We start from the raw sequence: 23,711 nt of genomic DNA on the forward strand, positions 1-23,711 counted from the left end.
TTTAAGCCACGCTCCTGAGACATAAACACGAGTGACTGTGAACTACTACTCTTCAGCTGAGAGGCAACAGAAGAGGTGGCTGAAGCCCCGGGCCCACAGAGACCTCCCGGGAGCCCGGAGCCCCTTTTGGAATGAGGACCTGCACAGGGAAAGGGCTGGGGTTGCCGGACCACATATGGGAGAGGAGGCCAGGGCTCCCCACCCCTCCCGCCCCCCAGCTTGGAGTGGGCTGCCAGCTCTGCAAGGAAATTACAACATGAGCCTGGGTAATGCTCCTTTTAGTTACAGCATAAACTGCAGCAATAAAGTGTACCTGGGGATGTTTAGAGAAAGCACTAATGATTTCTTCCCCAGTGGTTAATAAATTCACTTCCAGATCAATTTGTTCGCGATAGAGCCCGGCGAGCGGAACCGCGCGGCGGGCACAGCCGAGTGTGTCGTTTTCAGTATAAATGATTTATTACGATGATTAGCGGCACATAAACAATTTAAAATACAACGCTAATTAGTTTGGGGAAGAAAGGAGGGGAAAAGCCACCCTGCCTCTCTCCCCATTATGTTCTACTTCCCTAAGTGTGTACTTTTTAATTAAATCCAAATGTCACAATAAATTTAAAGTGTTTTATTACCACTCGGGGTAAGTAAGGCAGTCATGCAAGCCCCCCTCTCAGACATCTACGAGCCCGGCTGGGGGAGAGGATTGGGGGCACCAGCAGGGCCTGTCTACACACTCTCATGGAGGCGGGAGCTCTTTCTTGAGTCCCCTGGAAGCCCCTTCTGATTTCTGGCAGCCCCAGGCTGGGGAACACTGGGCCTGCCCGGAATACCGCCCACCTCTCACCTTCCTGGCCAGCCCAGGTGATGCCTCCTCCTTAGCATCAGTCCTGAACCGCCCAGCCACTTCCCCATGGTCCAGCAATACTCTGTACCCTCTCCAAGTTCTCCACCTGTGCTAAGTGTGTAGGTTACACCTTCTGTTTTCCTGGCGGCACACTTGCCCCTTCATACACAGCATCTCAGCACATTCCCCAGTGCGAGGAGTAGCAATTACAGTTCCAATTTTATGGTTGGGGAAATTGAGGCTCATAGAGGTGGAGCGACTTAGCCAAAGACACACAGCTATAAAGTGGACTTTTGAGTCCTTATTCATATAGCACCATTCTACCTCGGAGCCCCCACCGGCCACGTCTGGGCCTCATTACCCAGCGCCCAGGCATGGGGCCATGAAACGTGGTGGCGGCTCAGGCAGACCTTTCTGGAGTGTAGAGCTCAGACTCACCCAGAGACACATGTGAGGCAGGAGTTCAGGCAAGGGAGCTGGACTCTCATGAGTCCAGGGTCAAGGTCAGGCTCTGCCACTGGCCCACAATGTAACCTCAGTCAGGTCCTTTAGCCTCTCTGAGCTTCGCCTTCCCCGTCAGCAAAATGGGAACATGACACCCAACTCACAGGGCTAAGGAACCAAAGTAGCTAGCACCAGCAGAATGCTCTGCAATCCCTGACATGCTATGGAAGTAACAAGTACTAACAAAGGCCCTTAAGGTGAGCAGGGATCCATGAGAACCCATGTCACAGATCAGAAAACTGAAGACAGCAGGAGAAAGGACTTACCCACGGTTCCCCCGAATCTTAGCCAAGGAGGGGCTAGGCAAGGAAGCTCAGCCAGCCAAGGATTCTCTCTGAAACACTCTGGCACTGCTTATTTGAAATGAAAAACAAATATCCCTACACACAGAGTTCCCATATGACCCGGCAATTCCACTCCTAAGTATATACCCAAGAAAAAGTAAAAACATATGCCCACATAAAATCTTGTATATGAGTGTTCGTATCAGCATTACGCGCCATAGCTAAAAAGGATGTGTGAATAAATAAAATGTGATACGTACATACAGTGGAATATTAGTTGGTCATAAAAGGGAAGTACTGATTCATGCTACAACATGGATGAACCTTGAAAAATGTCAGGCTAGGAAAAAAGTTAGCCACAAATACCACATGTTGTATGATTTCACTTCTATGAAAAGTTCAGAACAGGCAAATCCACGGAGACAGAAAATACATCCGTGGTTGCCAGGGAGGGGGGGCATGGGGAGTGACTGCTAATGGGTATGAAGTTTCTTTTCAGGGTGACGGGAATGTTCTTGAATTAGGTAGAGTGGATGGTTGCACAATTGTGAATACAAGAAAAACCACTGAATTATACACTTTAAAACATAAAAAAAAAAACCCACTGAATTTTATACATTTAAAAACATCTCAATAAAGCCATTAGAAAGCAAAACAAAACAAACACCCCTTTGAGAACGGGAGAAACCAGCTGATAAGAAGTCAAGTCCTAGGGTCAGGGGAGGGTGCCTGAGAGGCAGTCAGCCCTCACAGGGAAGTCAGGCCCTGCTCCCGCGATCTCCCATTGGCTGCTCCCCAGAGCGTCCCCTTGCCTGCCTTCCTCGCCCCCCCATCCAGAAATCTGGCTGAACCCACTTTTCAGCCCTGCTTCCCAGGGATCCACCACTCTCCTCTGATCTGTCTGCTTCCACCACTGCATTCATGTTTTGTCTTTTGTTGCAATTTCTGCATCTTTGGAGGCCTATGCCCTACCCACAAATTGTGCGTGCCCATGGGGGAGGGTGCCTCTCTCAGACCTTGAGCTTGTCCCACATTGGGTACCACGAGTTAGGCTATGTGCATAATGAATAAGATCACAGTGAGGCCCTCCAGGCTCCCAGCCCACGCTCAGCTAAGGAGTGCTGCCCTCTCCCAGGGCCTGGGAGCCCCCCTGGGACAGGGGTGTGCAGGCTTGGATCCAGGCTATGGAGGCCAGGGAGGAACTGGGCAAGGCCACCTCTGGGTGAAAGGAATACCGAATACCGCTGGAGGAAGAGCGTGCACACAGTGCCCAGGCTCAGGACTGCTTCCTTTGCGGCTCAACTGAGAGGGGTGACTCAAGAAGATGAAGCACCCTGGCCAACAGGGGGCGCCAGGCCCGCGCCGTGACAGGCACGCCCCGCCACGAGGAGTGTGGTTGAAAGCTCGGCTCCTCAGCCTCATCTCAGCACAGAGACCAGCCCCAAGGAGCGACAGGACAGCTCTGGTCACTAGAAGAGGATGTCTGTGCCATGGGGGATGAGAGGACATTAGCCCAGGTTCTAGGCATGAGCCTGGTTCCGTGAGTCTTATGGCTTCATCGTGGCTGCTTGTCTCAGGAAGCCGCCCCTTGAGGGAAACGATCCCCCAGCTTCTCCAAACTTCTCCGAAGTCCTACAGGTCCTGGGGCTGAGGGGACCTAAGGGGTGGAAGCTACCCTTCCTTTATGCAGCCACCACGTTCTAACTACTCCTCGGGTGGGCACAGTGCTGTCCCACGGGCCAAACTCATGCTAACAAATTCTCCCATCTGAGTTCTGTGCAAGGGGCAGGGAGGCCGCTCTGGGCCCTAGTTTCCCTGTGGGGAAACAGGCTCAGGGAGGACACATGGTGTGGCCCAGGGTCACACAGTGCTGCGTGGAAGAGCAAGACTTTGCCTGACAGCTCACCACCTGAGGAAGGCAGAGCAGGACTGGGATCCAAAGCCACGCCGACTGCCTCTCTCCCAAGGCCAAAGAAAGCCACCTCTGCAGGAAGTTGTCACCCGCTCCTGCAGCCGCTGTTGCTCTTAGCGAATTTGAGAGATTTCAAATCTCCCTGCATCTGGGCTGATGCTCTGGGGGTTTCTCTCCTTTTGGGGGAGGGAATCCAAAGCCTTACCCCCGTAAGAGAAGGCATAGCTGCTGGGATGTGGGGCCTGCAGAGAAGAGGTTGTGGCCCTGAGACAGGATGGAGCGGGCCGGGTGGGTTCCAAGGCCCTGGGCAGCTAGGCAGGAGCGGGGCCACCCATTGAAGCCCCTGAGAGTCGGCTCACTGCAGAGGCAAGAACTTAGACTCTTTCGCACCACACGGAGGTGCTCTGAGACACAAAGATTCTGTTCTTCTCAGGGCCCATCTTAGCTATATATATACTTAGGGGGCCAGACTACATTAGAGACAGATAAGGTAGAAATATGTAGCTCTTACCCAGAATCAGAAGCTCTCATGGAAGCCAGTCTGAGAAAGAAAACTGGCCCAAGAGCTAGGAGGGCCAAGGAACTCTTAAGGACAGATCACACGAAGCAGAGGGGTTAGGAGCTGGCCCCTGGGTGGCTGGGCAGGTCCAGACTGGCTGCTTCCCTGCCCTGGTGTGCTCCTGCCTGCCTCGGGCCCATGGGCTTCAGATCATTCCTTTGGAGCCTGGAAAGCCAGGATCTTGGTCCGGTCATGGGGCAGCAACAGAGAGGAAGGGGAGGGTCAGGGGAAGCCTCAGGCCAAAGCTGAGCAGAGCAAGCAAGGGCCCCTGGGACAGAGGTAGGTGAGGTCCGGTTTGCAGCCAGGACCTTTAGTCTGCCTTCCCTGGGGCTCAACTCCAGAAGTTCAGGCCCTGCTGTTGGCCGCTAAGAGGCTCTAGTCGGGATCTTGATCCCTGGAAACCTCAGATGAGCCACCACATTCCCAAGGCCACAGATCCAGCCATGCCCTCTACCCTTCTTTTCCTGGACTTCAGCTGCTCCTCTCTGACCACCCAGACCCCCATCCGCACCCCGTCCCCTCACATGCCCAGACTGCAGGCTCACGAAACTGAAGGAAGGAAGGAGCAGGGAGCAGCCTGAGGCTGGAGGGGTGAGGAGCGGACACCCTGGAAAGCTCAAAAGGAAGAACGCTTCCCCCTCACATCATGCACTGTTTTTGCTGCCCTAATGTTATCTCCTTTGATTTATTTCCCCAGAGTAACTGTGGTATAATATATTTGGTCTTTGTCTCTGGTTCCTGGCCCAGAGCTCCTAAAACCCTTGGAGTTTCCTGAGTGATAGGAGTATCTTTTGTGATTCGTGAGGAGCCCTTTCTGAGCAGACCTGCATTTATGCTCCGGAGGTGACTTAAGGCGAGGCCTCCAGCTAGCCTCAGGGTGGGGCGGGTCCTGGTCACCAGAAAGACCAAGCAATAGGAGGGCTGGAACTTCCAGCCCTACGCACTGACAGACCTCTAGGAAAGACAGGGAGGGGGCTAGACATTAAGCTTTATAAAAACTCTTGAACGAGACTTGATGAGCTCTGGCTTGGTGAATACATCCAGGTGCCAGGAGGGTGGTGCAACCCAGTTTCCCCGGGGACAGAGCTCCTGGGCTGGGGAAGCACCGCCCAGATCTCGCCCTATATACCTCTTCATCTGTATCTTATACAGTGAACTGGTCAATGTAAGAAAATGTTTCCCTGAGTTCCGTGAGCTTTCCTAGCAAATTCTCTAACCTGAGGAGGGGATTGTGGGAACCCCAATTTATAGCTGGTCAGTCAGAAGTAGAGATGACAACTGGGATTTGTGGTTGGCCTCCGAAGTGGGGGCAGTCTTGTGGGACTGCGCCCTTAAACCTGCAGGAGCTAATGCTAGGTAGTGTCAGAATTGAGTTAAATTGTAGGACACCTAGTCTGTGTCCACTGAGAATTGGAGAACTGCTGGGTGGTGCTGGAAAACATGCCAGAGTAGTACAAATAGTCTTAACAGAGTGTAAGTCTGGGGCACCTGGGCAGCTCAGTTGGTTAAACATTTGCCTTCAGCCCAGGTCATGATCTCAGGGTCCTGGGATCGAGCCCTGCTCCCTGCTCAGTGGGAAGTCTGCCTCTCCCCCTCCCTCTGCTGCTCCCCCTGCATGTGCACGCTCTCTCTCTCAAATAATAAAATCTTAAAAAAAAAAAAGGAAAGGAGACAAAGCACTTCTTGTGATCCTCTCTGCTCCCCTCCCAACCTCCTTTGCCTGTTCATTCATTCACTCACTATTCCCTTAACAAATAATTGCTAAGCATCTACTACTAGGAACTGGCCCCAAGCCATATATTTTAATAAGAATTATACTAACATTGATGATTTTTTGTCAAGAAAGTTTTTTTTTTTAAGATTTTATTTATTTATTTGACAGAGAGAGACACAGCGAGAGAGGGAACACAAGCAGGGGGAGTGGGAGAGGGAGAAGCAGGCTTCCCGCGGAGCAGGGAGCCCGATGCGGGGCTCGATCCCAGGACGCCAGGACCATGACCCTAGCTGAAGGCAGACGCCCAACGACTGAGCCACCCATGTGCCCCAAGAAAGTAGTTCTTAATGAGCTTCATTAAGTCAGTTTGATTCCTTGATCAATTTTCTATTCATTAGTGTTAAACTAAGATTTTTTTTTTTTTTTTGCCCCTTCCCCATTTTTATTTTACTAGAATTCCTTTTTTTTTTTTCCTGGCCCTTAAGACAATTTTTTTTTTTAATTCCTTTTTGGAATTATTTTCATTGGGATCGATTATTTTTAAATTTAAAGTGACTATTTGGTTCATGATCAGTTTTTGGCTCATATTAAATCTATGAACTACAGCTTTTGACACCATTGAGATTTCTTCTGTGATAATTATTTCTACCAAAACATATCTCCTGAGCCAACTTTGGCAGATCTAAATTTTCTCAGGAAGACTTGATTCCTCCATCAATTTTTAGTCAATAACATATTTTGCCAGGTGCAGTCTTAACTGTTGCCAGTTTTGCTTTGTGTTAATTATTTCAACCAATTTTGATTTTTTCCCTGGATCATATTTTTTATTTTTACATTTTCAATAATATTAATGAGATGTTATTCTCACACACAGGCATATTTTAGCACTGATCTGATAAAGCATTCTGAGGATCAAAGAACAGTGTGAAAACATCCATGGGGCAGAAAGGCAGGTCCACACTCTGCACCTGAGCTAAGTACCAGGTCAGAACCAGGTACCTGAGGGAGAGCTGCCCCCTGCCCTCTGTTCCTCCAGAGCCTTAGCCCCTGCCAAGACACCTCACAGATGGGGAAGAGCTTCTGGCTGGAGTGAGAGGAGCTGCCCTGCAAGAGACAGCCTCTGACCAACAGGCAAAGAGATGGGGTACAGTTCTGGCATCCCGTCATAGGCTGGAGTCTGCCTCTGCTGGGCTTCAGACTTTTCTACCCAGAAAAGTATCTCTGAGACATTCAGCTGAGAGAGGACCCAGATGCTTCTTGGTGCCTTAGTTTCCCTGCCATAAAAGGGGGGTGGGGGGTGGGTAACTAATCAGGGTCCTTTTAGGCCTGAGGCTGTGACTTTGTTCACTGGCTCCAGGCTCTGGGCCTGCTTCCGGGGTCCCCTCTACCTCTTAGCTGAGGCTCTCCTGGGAATAGCTGAAATGAGACAGCCCACCTGGATTCAAAGGTAAGCAAGACCAAGTATGGAGAGCCGGAGGCCACAGATGTTCTCACCTGGGATCTCTACTTCTCTGACCCAGGACACCAAAGAATGACAAAGAAACCTCGTCAAGGAGGTTAGTCTCCTGGCCTTGCCTCAATACGCTCATTCCCCCACAGACATGTCTCCATACCCAGTACCACTAGGCAGCAAGCAGCCAGCAACCCCTGAATGTAAATGGTGAAGCACAGACCCAGAGAGAAGGGGGGCCTGCCTTGCCCAGGGACAGACAGGGAGTGGGGTGTGGGGGGCAGAGCCAGCTGTGATGCAGGAGTTCTGGCTCCCAGCCCTGGGCTCCAGCCCACACGAGAGCCTCATTCAGTCCTGCTCCCATGTGAAGAGCTGCTCAAGAGGTCTCTGCCCAGGCCGCCTCAAAGATGCTGGCTGCCCCTGGCCTGGCAACAGCCAGGGAGGGGTTGAGGGCCCTCAGTCCAACAGTTGCAGGAAGACTGGCTCAGGGAGGAACCACCGTCCCCTCTCCCAGGGTCACCAATGAGTGAGAAGAGAGGCCCCTGGGTAACAGACAGCTGCGCAGCAGGCTCCCAGTGTCCTCCACAAACCTACCATCTGTGACACGAGGAATCCAGCAGTTCCATCCCCGGCCCTGGTCCCTGCTTGTGCTTACAGTCAGGGCTATTGCCTCTCACCACTAGGGCTGGGGAGCCTGGGAGTGCCTTTACCACCACCTCCCTAGGCCCACGGGAGGCAGAGGCCTAGTTCTCATCTGCAACTCCTGCCACATAACAGACTTGCGGGCTATCCTAGGCAAGTGTCTTCCCTCTCTGAGTACAACCTACTCCTCAGCAAAATGGGGCTAGTGTTTGATCTCCCAGCCTCCAAGGGGGCTGTGAAGATTTCATGAAAGGCTTTGAGACATCCGTGGCCTTCCCTGGTGTGAGGCAGAGGCAACAGGCCTCCTGGGGATGGAGCTGATGTTTCATTCTCTCTGGGGGCAGCTAAACTGTTGGCCACCTGGGGCCAGAGTTTGCTGACCTCTCACGGTAGGCTGATATCTAAGATGGTCCCCAACGATCCCATTTTCTGGTGTTCATGACCTTGTGTAATACCCCCAGTTCCTTGAGTTCGAGCTGGACCTAGTGACTTGCTCCCAAGGAAGAAAATACAGCCAAAGTGATGGAATGTCACATCTGTGATTAGATGTGTCATATCTTATAAAAGACTGTGACTTCCTGCTTGCTAGCAGACACTCTCTCGATGGTTTTAAAGGAAACAAGCTGCCATATTGGAGAAGCCCACGTGGTGCAGAAATGAGGGCTGTCCCTGATCCACAGTCAGTGAGGAATGGAAGCCCTCAGCCCAACAGCCCAGGAGGAACTGAATCCTGCCAACAACCAAAAGAGTAAACTGGGAAGCTCAAATCCCAGACGAATCTTGACATGAGACCACGGCCCCAGCCAATGCCTCAATTATCATCTGTAAAAAAGCCTGAGCTAGAGGACCCAGCTAAGCTGTACCTGGACTCCTGACCCACGGAAACGATGAGATTAACAAGTGGGTGTTGTTTTAAGATGCTCAATTGTGAAATAATTTGTTACGCAGCAATAGGTAGCGAATACACTACTACGTTGGCATACCACAAAGGAGGGGGGCCTCTCCTCAGGCCACAGAGGGGGCGCCCTGCAGACCCATCTCAGCCCCATAAGCCATATTGTTGTGAGTTTTCCTCCAGAGTCCAGTCCTTGCTGTGGGGTACTATGAGGAGCCCAGAGGACAGATTCCCCCAGCTTGCAGCTGGGCGGGCCGGGAAAGTGGGCAGAGCTGACCCATCTCCTGAAGCCAAGGCCCAGGTCCTTTCCAAAGAGCAGTCCTGCTAGGGCTCCAAACCCCACGCGTGTCTGGAGCAGAGTAAGTGTTTCAAAGTATAATCATTTCCAATTTCTCCCCTGCTCCTCACTAAAACCTGACAAAGGTTAGGGAACTGTACCAACCATCTGTAAGACCATCAGGAGCTTGGCCTACTGAAGGCTCAACAGACCTAAAAGGCGGTCGTGATCACACCCATTTGACCGGTCAGAACAGATATTACAATTCAGTATCCAGAATCATGAAGTGGCAGAGGTGGGATCTGAACCCGGTCTGTCTGACTCAAAGCCCACACTAGTTCCACTTGCTTTACAAATGGGGAAGCTGAGAAACAGAGATCAAGCATCCGGATGGCACCCGTTGGCAGCCCCCACACAATCCTTCCCAGACACTAGGGATCAGGAACCGGAGTTTTTAAAGATTCAGGGAGGGGAGAGACAGGACAAAGCAGGTGCCAGCCATGGGCCGCAGGAGCCCAGGCCAGAGCTGCTCCCTCTTACGTAGGAAGAACGGGTCTCCCTCCACTCTCCGTCAAGTCATCACACCAACCAGCGAGGCTGAATTATTAAAACTCCCTTCTGGGGTACCACACGGGTGTTTCTCCACTGAGACTCCAAGCAGAGGGGAGGCTGCTCCCGCCCCACAATATTAAAATGTCAGGAGTTTAAGGCCGGAGCTGGTTGAGTCATAAGTTATCAGCACCCAGTGAGGGCCGACAGAATGCCTCCCTTAAATTATTAAGCAGAAAGCGTCAGACTGTAATATTTTGCTAAACCAAAGTACAAACACAGACAAAGATGTCATTTCAATATTTGAAACCAGCAAGTTTAATTTAAAATAAGAGCAAACCAATAAGCTCAGAACATAGTGGCGTATGAGAGGAAAATTATACTATGAGAGGAAAAAAAGTAGAAGGACTTAAGAAATTTATAAAAGTAATCTCCAAGTGGAAATTAGAAATCAAGGCCTAGAAACAGAATAACACAAAAGAAATATTACTGTCCACTTTCTAAATCAATATAACACTGCTCCACGCCGGAATTACCATGGTAACTCAAGTAAAAAGAATCAAGCAATTCTTATTATTTCAAAATAAAATCACAGCCTGAAGCCTGGGTTTTATTACAACCACTGATAGATCACTGGCTTGTATTTATCTGAAATATTGCTTTTCAATCAGCTGGTTTATGAATGTACACAGGCCTCTCACCAGCCCACTTACCTTCCCGTTTTTGAGGCAAGGGGCTAACCAATGAATTGATTCCCGCCTGGCTGCATCTGCATATAGACCCAGGCTTGAGTCAACCTCGGGTAAGCACGGAGCTTCTCACCCCTTCCACCCATCCAGTAGCATCACAAGACAGAGAGGAAAAGCCTGAGAAGGCAGTGGGGGCTGAGCTCATTGTGGTTCCCCTCCAGGCTTGCCCTCCAATGGCAACCCCGGAAAAACTGCCCTGGCCAGCCAGCCTCCCTCCCCTTGTCCCCAGCCATCCTCTTTCTGGCTCCTCCTCATCTCCCTTGAACTGCACCACCCCCCCCCCCAAGTCCGCCCACTGGAACAGAGAGGCGACAGAGCATACCCTGCAGTAAAGATGGCCTGAACTCTGGCACTTGCAAGTGTGGGACCTGCGACCAATTACACAGCCTCTTTGGATAGCAGTTTTCTCATCTGTGAAATGAGGATAATACGTGTGGCTTTTTCCGAAGGTGGTTCAGGGTATTCAATGAGATCATACGTGGAAGATGCTTTGGTGGAATGAGTACAGAAATGGCCCCAATTCTCTACCCCTCCTGCTGGTAGGCATCCATGCCCTTTGCAATGTGACTTTCCACCTCCTCCCTTCAAGAGCAGACTCTGACTGCCCCCACCCTACCCCCAAACTCGGGCTGGCCTTGGGATCTATTCTGGCCTACAGAATGTGGTCAAAGCGAAAACCTCCCAGAGCCAAGTCCAGGCCTCAGGAAACCTTGTGTACTTCCAGTCTCCCTCCTGACCCGTCTCTACTATGAGAACACGCTGGAAGAGCTTGCTGGATGATGATGGACGCTTGTACCCCCAGCATCCAGGAGATCAGCCATCTGCCAGGCATGAGACAGTCCAGCAGAGACCTGAGAAACCATTCAGCCAAGCCCAGCCTAAAGCACTGACCTACAGATTCAAGGGCTAAATGGATGCTTGTTGTTTTGAGCCTCTGAGTTTGGGGTAGGGCGGTTGGTTATGCAGCAATAACTTGCTGATACATGTGCAGAGCACAACACCTTACTTTTAAGTAAGGGTTCACACATAACAAGTGTGTTTATATGAGCCCTAAACACTGACAGGCTAAGGTCAAAGAGATCACACCGTATCTGTGCAGAGAGCAAGGTCACTGCACAGAGGCATGAGGCTTCCTGGTTGGTCAAGTGTGTACACGGACATTAGGTGCCAGTTAGGTATTGCTCCCATTACAGAGATGTGAAAACTGAGGTCCAGTAAGTTGTCTGGAGTCACATCGCAGTCAGCTGGGACTAGCACCCGGGTCTCCTGAAGCATGCCAGTAGGCTGTGCCTGAAGATAGTAGGCCACTCAAGGAAGTTCAGCTGGGAAGAGGTAGGAACTAGTGACCCAATCTGACTCAGCAGACCTGCACTCTGGGGCATCTGCCCCTGCAACCTGGACCAGCCTGCTCAGTCCTCTCTTACCCCCTGCTTTTAATTCGCCCCAAGTTGTGTTGGCCACTGTGGACGCCTGCCTTAGACAAAACACAAAATGAACGCGCTCCAACAAGAGACCACCAAGGGAGGGTGAATGTGACTCTGAGCATGGCCTGGAACGGTAAGAGGCTTTGGTCATCCGTAGGCTCCTGCAAGCCAACTATAGGGGAAAGGGCATGCCAGGCAGGGGGTGGGCACCGTAAACAAGAGCACAGCAGTAGACGCGGGGTCTGCCTGGAACATGGCACGGCCGGGTCTCGCGCACAACGCCAGGGCAGCACAGACCAGGGCCCTGGCTCTAGTGAGCACCAGGAGCAAGATGCCAGGTGGGATGGGGAGGCCAGGCGGCGGCAGAACAGAAATAGGTGGGGCCAGAGCCCCAGATGACTGCAATCCAGTTGTGTGCTGATAAACACTTCACAATTGGCTCCGCCAAGGTCCATGGGGTTAATATTCCCACCATGGCTGATTTCCTGCTACCAGTGTGATGCCACCGAACTCAAGAGCTAGGAAGACAGTGTAAGATCAGCTTTTGTAGGCCAATACACGCTGACTCCACTGGTGTGGTCCTATCCCGAGGGCAGGCCTGCCAGGCCAACTCACTCTAGCAGCACTGGGAAGAGTTAAGCCCGATGAGGGGGAGGATGCCCTCTGTGCCTCAGTGTCCACCACAGGCAGGGCAGGCAGGCAGGATGGGCTACTTGCCATATGCACCTCTGGGGCTGCTCTAGTACATGAAGACCCAGGCCAGGTTAGTGCCCATCAGCACCTGCCAGCAGGACTAACATTTGAGGACAGAACTGTGTCCTGTGGGCTGTCAGTAGGCTGGCTGGAGCCACAACCGGGATGCTCAGGCACCTAGCACCAGGACAGGTGATGTCCCTCCTAATCGGACTTTTCTACCACCCAGGTCATCATGCCTCAGGGCAAAGATCAGAGGGCACGGAAGCCGGACAGAGAACCCAGAAAGATGCTGAAGCTCTGGGTTCCCTACATGAGCCCGGGCAACTCTCCTGCCCACTTTCAGCCTCGACTGTCCCCCTGTAGATGGAAGGGCTTGCAGAGAGTGGTCTTGGAGGCTTCTTCCTACAACGCTACCTGCCTTGGGGATCTGGTCAGTGGTAAGTAGTGAAGTCAGCCTGCCTCCTGGACAGCAGTGATCAGTGGTCATGCTGGATAAACCGGAAGAGGGACAGTGAATGAACAAGGCAGTGAACAAGGCACCACATTGGGCACTGGATTATTTGATCATAGTGTAACTGCATGGAGAACAATGTCACCTGACACAAGCATGAGGCTTCCTCCTGGTTTATCAAGTGTATACATGGACATCATCTCATTTCATCCTCATTAACCACCCAACCAGTTAGATGCAACTGTTCTCATTGTAGAGGTGAGATGCTAGAGAAGCAGAGTAACCCAAGCATTGGGTGGGCATGGGGCACAAACCCACAGTGGACATGTTGGACCTGAAGAGCTTAGCAGGGTGGTGGAGGTCGCAGCCAGCCCACTGGTTCCTGGCACGCTGTGGTACCAGTGCCCTTTTCTCTACCTTCCCCCCTAACTCCTTCCAATCTCCTTCCTGATCAGGGGCTCCTCTGGGCCCTGGAGGTGGATCTGAACAGCAGCCTTGGCCTGCCGGCTCCTTGGGGGCAGCTCTGGAGGGGGCCCACATTTGCTGAAGACCCCAGAATGGCTTGGTTCATGCCCCTCAGCAGGCTCCCCAGCGCTGTCTTCTGCTCAGAGAAGGCCCGGCCCCGTCCAACCATGGTCACTTCCAACTCCAGCAGCCGTGCGTGCGCAGCCCACTGCACCGAGGCCGAACCTCATGTTCCTCTGCCCGTGACCACAGAAGGGCGGCCGCCCATGCCCGCTGGCAATCATCCATCTGTTCCAAGGGAGAGAGACCAAAATAGATCTCTTCTTGGTCCTGCTCACAAATGGGGCCCTGCTGGGAGGCTCCTTAGATGGAAGTGGGTGGGGCGGCCTCCAGGTCTGACTCTGGGACCCTGGCTGGGGTGAGGAAGCAGCTCTCTGACGGATGAGAGGCAGGCCCCAGCTCTAGGAGAATGCACATTTACTTGTGCTAGAAGCATCTTTGTGCGACATGTTCAGAAAGAGAGAGACAGTAAGACAGAAAGGCAGCCACAGAGGCCAAGTGAGTGGCCACATCAGCACCAAGCCCCGGCATGCAAAGGGTGAAGCTTTTAGGCGAGTGGCGGCCAGTGATCTCAGCTTCCCCCAGTCCTAATGCTCCTGAAAAGCTCTCTCCCACTCCCTGTAATTGGGCATCAGTAGTTAATGCAGTATTGACTGCATTACACGCTCCCGTGCCTCCCCTCACTAATGCCAATTGCATCACCTTGTACAGTCACCGGCTTGCTTAGCCAATAGCCGTTAAAAGCAATCCAAATCATGAATCATATGGGAAACTTTTAGCAAGACACTGCCATCCAAGGAGACAATTTACAGTTGAGTTAATCTGGGTACATTAGCGAGACATGGATTCTGGACGACAGACCAATTTATGTTGTTTCCCTGTCCCCCCCCACCCCCTTAGTGTTCTGTGTGGGCAAATGAACGGAAGAGCGGGGAACAGAGAGAAGCACCTGCTTCTTTACCCAAGGCTCCAGGAGGGGGTGAGGGAGACCCGTCTTTATAGGCTCTCTGCCAGGCTGAATTGGGGCAGGAAGGGTAAGCAGCTGTACATGCTGCTCAAGATTTGTGAAGCCTCGTGCCCAGCAGCTGAGGAGGTAGCTGCTGCTGGAGCTGCGAGTGGTAGTGGAGATGCAGATGGAGACCCTCCTCCTCTAGGCCCCGGGCAAGTGTCAGGCCTGGTCCCCATCCTGCCAGGCTTACCAGGCCTTTACACACCCTCAGCAGACACGGGTGCCTGCTGGGCTCTGCCTTCCTGCCGACCCCCTGGGGTCTCTGGCGTGGAAAAGCATCAGGGCGCACTCCCTGCCTCCATCTCTGGGGCCAGGAAGGGTCCCGGTCACACTCTGCTAGGAGAGACCCCGGGGACTCTTTGTACTCTGGGGCATGATGGCATAGCCCAGGAGGTCCTGCTGAGGGCTGAGCAAAAGCTGGTCAGTCCCCAGGAATAGCCAAGAGCCTGCCCTGGCAGATGAACCAGGTCCACTGCGGAGGCCACACTCATAGCGGTCATTAACAATTGAAGACTCGCTGTCTGGCCCTCCTCAGGCCAGCTCCACTCTCCTTAGGCAATTTTACTTATTCAAAATGCTCTCAGAATCATGTCTGGTGTTTAGCTCTGCAACCCGCCTGCTGTTTCCTATGGTCACCCCAGTCTTCCTACGGGGCCGCTGCAGAGGCCGCTTACCTCTTTCTCCAGCATGCACCCCCAAGAGGGCACCCACTGCATCCTCTCCTGCCCAGTCCCCCCATAACCCAAGGCTGTCCCTGTGCTTGGGGTTGCCTGGACCCTCTGCTGCCTGCCTCTGAGTACTCAAGGGCCGATTCTCCAATGGCCTGAGGGCTAATCTGGTTCTCAGGGCAGGAGCTCCCGTTGCTCCCCGGAGACTGCAAGCCCCCCCCCCCCCAGAAGGCCCCCAGCCGAGTGCTAGCTCAAGCACCCGTGCCAGGGAAAAAGAAGGGCTCTTTCTCTGGGAAAGTTGGAGCAGGGCTTCCTTTGCTGACAGGCAGGCCCGATGGTATTTAGAAAGCCCGGACCCTGAGTTCCAGTAAAGTGGAGATGGTTAGGCCAAGAGCAAGCGTCCAAATGAAAGCAATTAATCTTAAAACCAGAAGTTTAACCATTTGCAAAACAGATCTTTCCTCTCTGTGGTGGCCCTTCACTGCTCGACCTAATGGATTACTTTATTAATAATGCACTGTGCTTAAAAGCAAAAAAAAAAATTTTTTTTCTGACGATTCAATACTTCAGAAAGTCTCTTAAACCCGTTGCTACGGCAAAGCGATTGATATTTTATTATCTTTCAGAAGTGCAACATGAAAGCCCTGCAGCCCAGCAGAGCAAGAGCTTTGGTCCTCGGCAGCTAGCAGACCTGACTTCAACCAGAGGAGCCCCGGCCTCTTCCGACAAGATGCTGTCAGGTGGAGAAAAGGCATTGGGGGTGGTTAATAAGAGCCCCGAGTCCCTGCTGTAGCCAGACAAAGGGTGCAGTGCTGCATCCCAGAGGGATATGCTTCTTGGGGGCCCTGGGGGGCAAGGCTGCCACCTAGCCCAGAGGGCCACCTGCTGAAAGGGCATAAGTGCCAGGAAGAAATCAGGCAGCAGGCTCGGAGGGACAGAGCCTTTCTCGGCTCGGAGAGAAAGCCTCGGAGTCGATCCAGAGCCTTTCTCCCTTCCCCAATGGAAGGTGCCACCTACATCTGCCCTCCACTCCCTGTTAGAGTCTGGCCTCCCCTAATTCCAGGAAACCCTGCCACCTTCAGGGTTTCCTGGAATTAGGGGAGGCCAGACTCTAACAGGGAGTGGAGGGCAGATGTATGAGCAGAGGACTGCTTTTGGAGGACACCTCTGGGCTGGGCAGGACAAGTATCAAACGGCTCCTCAGGGCCCCACCTGCCTACTACCTTCCTGGTGCTCTGGGCCCCAGAGCTCAGTGGTATGAACTGTAGGGGGCACCATATTGTTCAGACTGAGCTGAGTGGGGGACTGAGGGGCATCATGAGCTCTCCTCTGCAGATCTGGTGGAGACGAGGGGAAACACGGAGGCCCAGGGTGGCTGTGGTGCACTGCTGTCTGGAGGCAGGATACTGGCTAAAATATGACCTCTAGGTATCTATTCATATTCAGGGCTCATCCGAAAATCTTGAGTATCACCGAACTCAAAGGAACTCGGGGGTGCCTGCCCGGAGCACTACCTACGTGGCAGTGGTGGGGTCATCTTGTTGCATGAGACCAGTCTCCCTGCCTGAGGCCTCCCACGTATAGGGCCTGGATTTTCTCCATTTCTGGCTTGAGCCTGGGGAACAAGCATGCCAAATGACCATGGCTGAAGACATACCCTGAGGTCCACATCTCCCTGTGGGGAGAGTACCTCCACACACCGAGGAAGGGTCCTCTGCACTGGCTTCTGCAAGCCCCTCATTTTACCAAGAGGGAAAGTGAAGGCTAGCTCTGGGCATGACTGGTCTGAGAGAACCTGGGGAGCTCACGACAAAATGCCTCTTCCCTCCTGGTCTGGCCTGACCGGGTCTTTCTCCCTGTCATTCTATACAGAACTGCAGAAGCCTAGTCCTCTGACAGCCCCCAGAAGGATCCTGGAGAGAGGGCTCTGAAGAGCTGAGAGCATACTAGAGATGGAGGTCGCACCCCAGCCAGGCCCCGGCAAATGCATTCTTTTGGCCAGAAGCACTTAGTTGCCCCTTTCCTCTCTTACTGTATACATGCTGAGAAACAGCCTTCAAGGCTCCCCCACATGCCACCCCCAGGCCAGACACTTTAAATGCCTCTCCCTAAAGGAGGTCTCAGAGGTGGTGGGGAGGCTAGGGGCACCAACATGTGGTAGCGGTGAAGTGCACGTCCTGTGTGACCTTGATCAAGTCACTTAACTTGGAATTTTCACCAAGTAACCATGTCAGTAACACCACTCACCCAGGCACAGGCCCAGGCCCAGGGGAGACTCACTAGTAGAAGGTCAGAGAATGGCCACCACCATCAATCCAAGAGGATTACTGGTGACACGTGCAAACCACCTTCTCAGCTCCTTACCAGTAGAAATCAGGCGACAGCATGGGTGCCAACAATTACATCCTCATCTCCCTACAACACCAACACACCAGGCAACCCTCACCTACAGGGCAGGAGGGCCCGGGGCCAGCCAAGAAACAGCTACTGTTTGGCCGCCCGCATCTGTGTTTGGGTCACGGGGCACCCACTTGGTTTTACCCTTAAGTGAGCTGCGTTCCCCAACCTCCCCTAAACATACCAGGACCCTTCCAGTCAGGAAGGCTTTGGGGTCTCTGGGACCACGTGCTAGAGGCTTGCAGCCACCATGGGCCCCTGTGTTCTGACCTCTGGGGCGCACTGAGGCTCCTGATCACTTCAGGTTCATGTCATTCTCCAGGGCCTCGCCGGCACGAGTGCTACCGGCCGGTGGCGGGACACTTTCTTCCTCTGGGCCAAACTCCCGCCTGCGCGCTCAGGGGACGGGGAGACAGCAGGCCGGCACAGGAGGCGTCTGTCTCCCCGAGGGGCCGGTAGGCCTTCCCCTCGCCCGCCGGCGCCCCGGGGCCAGCACGGTCTTCCCGCGCGCCCGCTGGCCGCAACCTCTGGCGTCCGATTCTCCCCAAGCCCCTGATTTGCTCGGCGCTCCCGGCCTTCTCGGGTTACCCGGCTGGCGCGAGGGAGAGCGCGAGGGAGATGGCTCCGGTGAGAGGAGCCGCCGCAAAGACCAGACGCAGCGCGCGGAGCGCCACTGCGCCGAGATCTGAGGGGACCGGAGCCTGCACGCGGCCGGAGCCGGCCGGCCGGCTCCCTCACCCCTCCCCCCGCCCCACCTGGCCGCCCCTGCCCCCGCCCCCCACCGACCCCCGCGCGCCGCCCGCCGCCCGCCCCCCGCAACCCCGGCACAGCCCGGCGTGTGCGCGCCCGCGTCTGCATCCCAGCGTGTGCTCCCGCGCGCCGCAGCGGGGGGCGAGGGGGTGCGGGGCGGCGGCCCCCTGCCCGCCACCTACCGTCCTCCTTGTCCAGCACCATCATCTCGGGCGCTCCGTGTCCAGCCGCAGCTCGGCTCGGCCGGGAGAAGGGCGCCGACTCCGGGCGCGCTTCGGCGGGGCGGCCGGTCCTCGGGCAGCGAGCGGGCTCTAATTACCCGCTTGTCCGGCTCTTAACCTAGATTGCACTCAGCTAGAATTACATTCAGGAGCGAAGCACTTCTTAGATACAAAAGCAGTCTCACCTACTTTTGTGCCTCAGAATTGCAAGGAACTACGAACTGCAATTTAGAGAGAGAGAGAGAGGGAGAGAGAAGGGGGAAGAGAGGATCAGAGCCGTTTCTTTGATTCTCACCTTCTAAATGGCTCAATTTGCCCAGTATAATCTGTCTTAATGTAATTGCATTTGATAGCTCATAACCCTGGCTCTGGCAACGACACAGCTTTCAGCCTCATAAAGTGTTTTCGCCTCGGATTTAATCTGAATCTCAATCTAAAATTATATTCAAAGAGATGGGGGAATCTCGGCGGCCGTCTCCCGCTGCCTTTCTCCCTCAATGTATGAGGTTTGCACTCCTGCTACTGAATAAATGCACACATTTCCCGAGGCCCCCCTCCCTCCCGGGTTAATGGGGAGTGGAGACGCGCGGCTGCCCGGCTCCGCAGCGCCACCTGGAGGTCGCTCGGCCCTAGCTCGGCGCCTAGTTCCGCGCAGCACCCAGGGTCCTCATCCCAGGTATTTGTCCAGTGGACCACGCTTTTTTCCACTCCCACCCCCTCAGCCTTAGTTTCTGACCGCCCCCCTCCCCGCCCATCCGGGCGATCTTTCTCTGATCTCGTACCCTTCCTTCCTACCAGCTCTGCTGGAGGCTTCTGGCTGCCTCCTGGATTGTCTGGCAAAGTTAACACTCTGCAGGGTACAAACTCTCCCACTTTGAGTCTTCCAGCATCACCCTTACCCCAGCAACCCCCCGCCCCAAGAGCATCCTAATTCCATAGGGAGCAGGATCCTGTCTCAGCTTCTCTCTGAGCAAGCACAGCATGGCCTTGAAGGTTTTTCTCATTCCAAAACTATTTATTGAGCATGTATTATTCTAAGACACTGGCAAAACCACAGTGAACAAAAGATTCCAGCTATTTCGGAGTTGAAAATTCTTGCTCTGTAACTCAGGAGGCAGGAAGGAAGACAGTGTCCATCTCCTCTCCTCCTGAACCCTACTTTTCCCCAAGAGCCTTGGGGCTAGTGCCCAGGCTGCCTACTCTAGGAAGGCCACTCTTAAATACCAAGAGCTTTTTTTTTTTCCCTCTTGACAGTACCATGTTCCAAGAGGGAATGGAAATATTAATGGATTTTCTAAAGGCCAAGGAGGGCTTCAAAAAGATGTGTCAGAGGTTCATCCCTGCCAGACACTTCTGAGGACTAGACCCAGGCAAGGAGAAGGCAAGAACCACCAGTTGGGATTTCATCCCATCTCTGCCTATTACCAATGGTGGACCTTAGCAAATCACTTTGTCTGGGCTTCAGTTTCCCTGTTTGTGAAGTGGGAGACCTGCTCCGCTATCCAAGGTTGCTGTGGGGATTAGATGAGCTAATGTATGTGAATGTGCCTTGCAAACTGTGGCACCGCAACCATGGGGGGACTTACTGAATATACATGAGACCTGGAGGCCAGGCTGTGCCCCTGAAGCCCCGAGAGGCTCCAAAGCAGGGTGCCTGACAGGGGTGGAAATGGGGGAGTGGGGCTACAGCCCATCTTCCTCTAGCCTAAGCGGGGAAGTCAGGCTTTGAGAAAATAGAAGAGAGGCTGCTTCTAATGAGATGCCTTATCCGCAGCTCAGAGGGTTTCGCTTTCCCCTTCATCTTGAATACTTAATCCTAATAGTCCTTGAGTATATTTGATGTTAAATATACCATTTTGCTCAGCCTCACTGTCCCTCAGGACTGCGAGCTTGAGGTCTCCCCTGCTACTGCAGCCCAAGTTATACCCTGAGGGTCTGAAGGAGGCTTTGGCACTACTGCCATGGGCACATTTCGTACCAACCCCTCACCCCAGCCGGAGCTGGGGGCCAGATAGGGTCACCGGCAATGGGCCTGACAGGCTGGCAAGGGGTAGCTTCTGGCTGTAGATGCCTCTGTGCTACCTGATCCCTCCACAAGGGCTGCACCTTTACTCTCAAGTCCCAGGGCCGCTCCTCCTCCCGTTCAAGGGCCTGGCCCTGACCCACAAACCAGGACTTGACTAGCTGGAGGCATTTTCCCACTCTCTTGTTCATGTGTTGGGCTTGGGGCTCTGTCCCAACACCAGCTCCCCCAAGCCTCCAATTAGCAGCCAACCCATCAGCATCCCTCTGGGGAGTCGGGGGCCCTGTGCCCCCCACCTCAGGGACAGGAGCAGGCCTGGGGTGCTGAGCCAGGGGCTGAAGAAGCAGGTAGGGTATGTCAGCAGGGGATCGCTGCTGTGTGTGAAGGGCTGCTTGTGTCCACAGGCAGCTCTCTCTGCACCCCTAGTTGTGAGCATTGAGCTCCCACAGTGATCTGGAAAAGGGCCTCCACAGAGGCCTTCCACTTTATAGAGCTACCCAGCAAGCCGTGGAGCGTTTAGGTGACTGGAGCTCTTAGCCAGGAAGGGGCCTGCTGGATGGACAGGGCCAGACATAAGCCTCACCCAACCAGCAGTCACCCTCTCAGCTCATGGGGAATTGCTGGGCAGGCAGGTAAACCCTGTGCCTGGGCCTAACCCCCACCCGAGCTGTCTCCAGGTCCAGGCGCACACCCGCAACACCAGGGTGGAATCCTCGATCCCCTGCAGCTGGAGGAGGTAGTTTTCACCCAACACAGTCCACAGGCAATGAGCATGTACTCTCAAGTCAACGTTGCCAAGAGTGCTCTGGAATGTCCTTGAAATGCCTCTAGGGACAGCAGAGGCAGACCAGCTGATCAGCCCCCAGGTTATGGTGAGGAGAAAGGGGGTGCTCCTGGCTGCCTTTCAAAGTTTGGGGCAGGTCCTAGCAGTTTGTCCCTGCACCTGGCAGGAAAGTCCTGAGGAAGGGCTCCTGCACTGGGTTTGGGAGGTGTGTGTAGGGGGGCGGGGGGGAGACTCTTTGCCCCAGGGCCTGGGCAGACCAGATATTCCAGAACTCAGTGGAGGCTGTCAGATGTGACTCAGCCTGAGGGCCCTGCTTCCAACACAGTGCAGCTGTCTCCAAGATGGCGTTACAAGCTGGCTTCACAGGTGAAGCTCACAGAGGTATTTAGAGTGACAAGGGCCCCTTCCCTATGGCCGCCACAGCTGACAGGTCCAAGTGACCCTACAGATTTTGCAGTACAATCAGGAGGCCTGCTGGCCAAGTTCAGATGCCCTGCTCTGCCTTCTACTAATGCAAAAGCAGCCTAAACACAGGAATTTGCAATTAGCTAGAGTGGAGAAGTACATAGTTGACAAACTTTCCCCCTTTGGTTTCTGGAAGACCTTCTTGGAAGCTGCAGTTATCATCTGTTAGGCCTGGTGGAGGCCTAGTCCAAATCTGCCCCCCAGAAAGCAAGTCTCTCCCATCCTCCTGAAGAAGGCCAAGCCACCACTGCAAAGCAGCTCTGAGAAGGTTGTGGATGTAGGCTGACCCACTGTCTTGGTTTGTCCAGGACTGAAGGGTTTCCCAGGAGGCAGGACTTTTCAGTGCTAAAACCAGACGGTTCCAGGCAAACCAAGACAGTTGAAGACCACAGTGGGAGATGGTAGGCTGGCACAAGGGACTAGTGGGGCCAGAGAGAAAGGTCAGGCAGCCAGGCCCTTCCCTGCACACCAGCAGCTGCCTCCCAGCCTCCTACTCAGGGCTTCATCCCCCGGGGCACTAAGGAACTGCCCTAGCCCCTGGGGATGGTCCCATGGGGCAGCCAGGCTGTGTCTTCTCTTGCAGATTGGTAGTTACAGTGGGAAAGCTGTGAGTTGGACTCGGGTGGATCCAGATTTTTTGAGAGCCAAGCTTACTTATGCAGTTTAGGGGTCGGGGGTGCTCTTTAAGAAAAGGAATACAAGCCTGCTAACAAAATGACCACCAAAGGACTATGAAGCTTAAACTTCATTGGCTTCAAGGTAAACCAGCTCCCCTATATTCTGGTTTCAGGGCCCGACCCTAGCCAGCAGGGCACCTCCCGACACACTTGGCTGGGGGAACCGTGCCAGGGGTGAAGCAATGTCACCCATCCCGCAGCTATGAAGTTCCAGATCTGAGGTACCCCAGGACCGTGCCGGTTTGCCCGCAGGTTCTCTGGATATCTCCCTGGGGGAGCCGTTCCGCAGTCGGGGGCGGAAGAGGGGACGCGCAGACATCCAGGGAGCATAGGAGACTCAGGGGGCTGGGGGCACTGCGGGGAAGCCCGCGGCGCGGGTCGCAGAGGCACTCCCTGTGTCTGCGAGACGGCAAGAGCCAGACAGAAAGTTCCCGGCCGGAGCGTGCGGGGCTGGCGGGCTCGCGGCGGCCCGGGGGACTTCCCGACCGGGGCTGAAGAACCCTGGGGCTGCGCCCCGCACCCCCTGCCCGCACGCCCGCGCGTACACCCAGCGCCGCGCTTCCGGGAAGCGGCCGAGCTGCGCGAGGCTGCCGAGGCCGGCGCGGGGGACGCGGCCGCCGCGAGGCGAGCGGAGTGGCCTCAGCAGGGCCCGCGCCCTCCCCTACCCCCGACCCCGGACACCTACCGTCCTCCTGGTCCAACACCATGGTCTCCCGGCGGCGCCAGCCCGGTACGGGCCGAGGACGCGGAGGGGCGCGCGGCTAGGAGTCCGCCGCCTCTCGCCTGCGCTGCTGCCGCCGGCCCCGCGCGGGCTCCGCGCCCGCGAGCGGCGGCCGAGGATAGGGGCCGGCGGACCGGCGCCGGCAGCTCAGCCCCGCGGGCAGGGAGCGCGGGAGGGCGGGCGCGTCCCGGGGGCGGGGGCGCGTCGGTCCGCCGCGGTGTAGCCGGAGCCGCGCGAGCAGCCGCTGCCCGGGCCGGGCCGGAGCCGCCGCCGCCGCCGCCGCCGCCGCCGCGCGCCGGTTCTCCGTCCGCGCGGGCCGCGCTAGCCTCTGCCGAGTGCAGCCTGCGTTTCCCAGGGCCCCTCAGTTCCCCTGTTAATTAAATCAATTCATTATGCTCAGATCTGATTAGCGGCCCTTCCCCCCTTTGAATCAATTATTCAATACACAAACATAATTGCTTGGGCCAGAGGTGCCCGCCATTAGCTTATTTAACTCCAAGGACACTAATTACCCGCAGGGCACG

General features: G+C 54.5%; 1 protein-coding gene across 3 annotated transcripts in view; it reads right to left on the reverse strand.

Annotated features, from left to right (window-relative positions):
* The window catches only part of LMO1 (LIM domain only 1), a 40,629-nt gene extending 17,277 nt beyond the window's left edge, over positions 1 to 23,352 (reverse strand). Inside the window, exons 1-2 of one of the 3 annotated variants that reach the window (XM_027579026.2) lie at positions 23,152 to 23,352; positions 18,479 to 18,738 (exon numbers count right to left, since the gene is read on the reverse strand). In XM_027579026.2, the coding sequence (XP_027434827.1) occupies positions 18,479 to 18,503 (25 nt within the window). In that variant the 5' untranslated portion in view covers positions 18,504 to 18,738; positions 23,152 to 23,352. Of the gene's footprint in view, positions 1 to 18,478; positions 19,005 to 23,151 lie in introns of those variants that run through there. The other 2 variants (XM_027579028.1, XM_027579027.1) reach the window with 2 other exon arrangements.
* Between the last annotated feature and the right edge of the window lie 359 nt (positions 23,353 to 23,711).

The sequence above is a fragment of the Zalophus californianus genome, chromosome 11 (genome assembly GCF_009762305.2).
Source record: "Zalophus californianus isolate mZalCal1 chromosome 11, mZalCal1.pri.v2, whole genome shotgun sequence".
Taxonomy (NCBI): Eukaryota; Metazoa; Chordata; class Mammalia; order Carnivora; family Otariidae; genus Zalophus; species Zalophus californianus.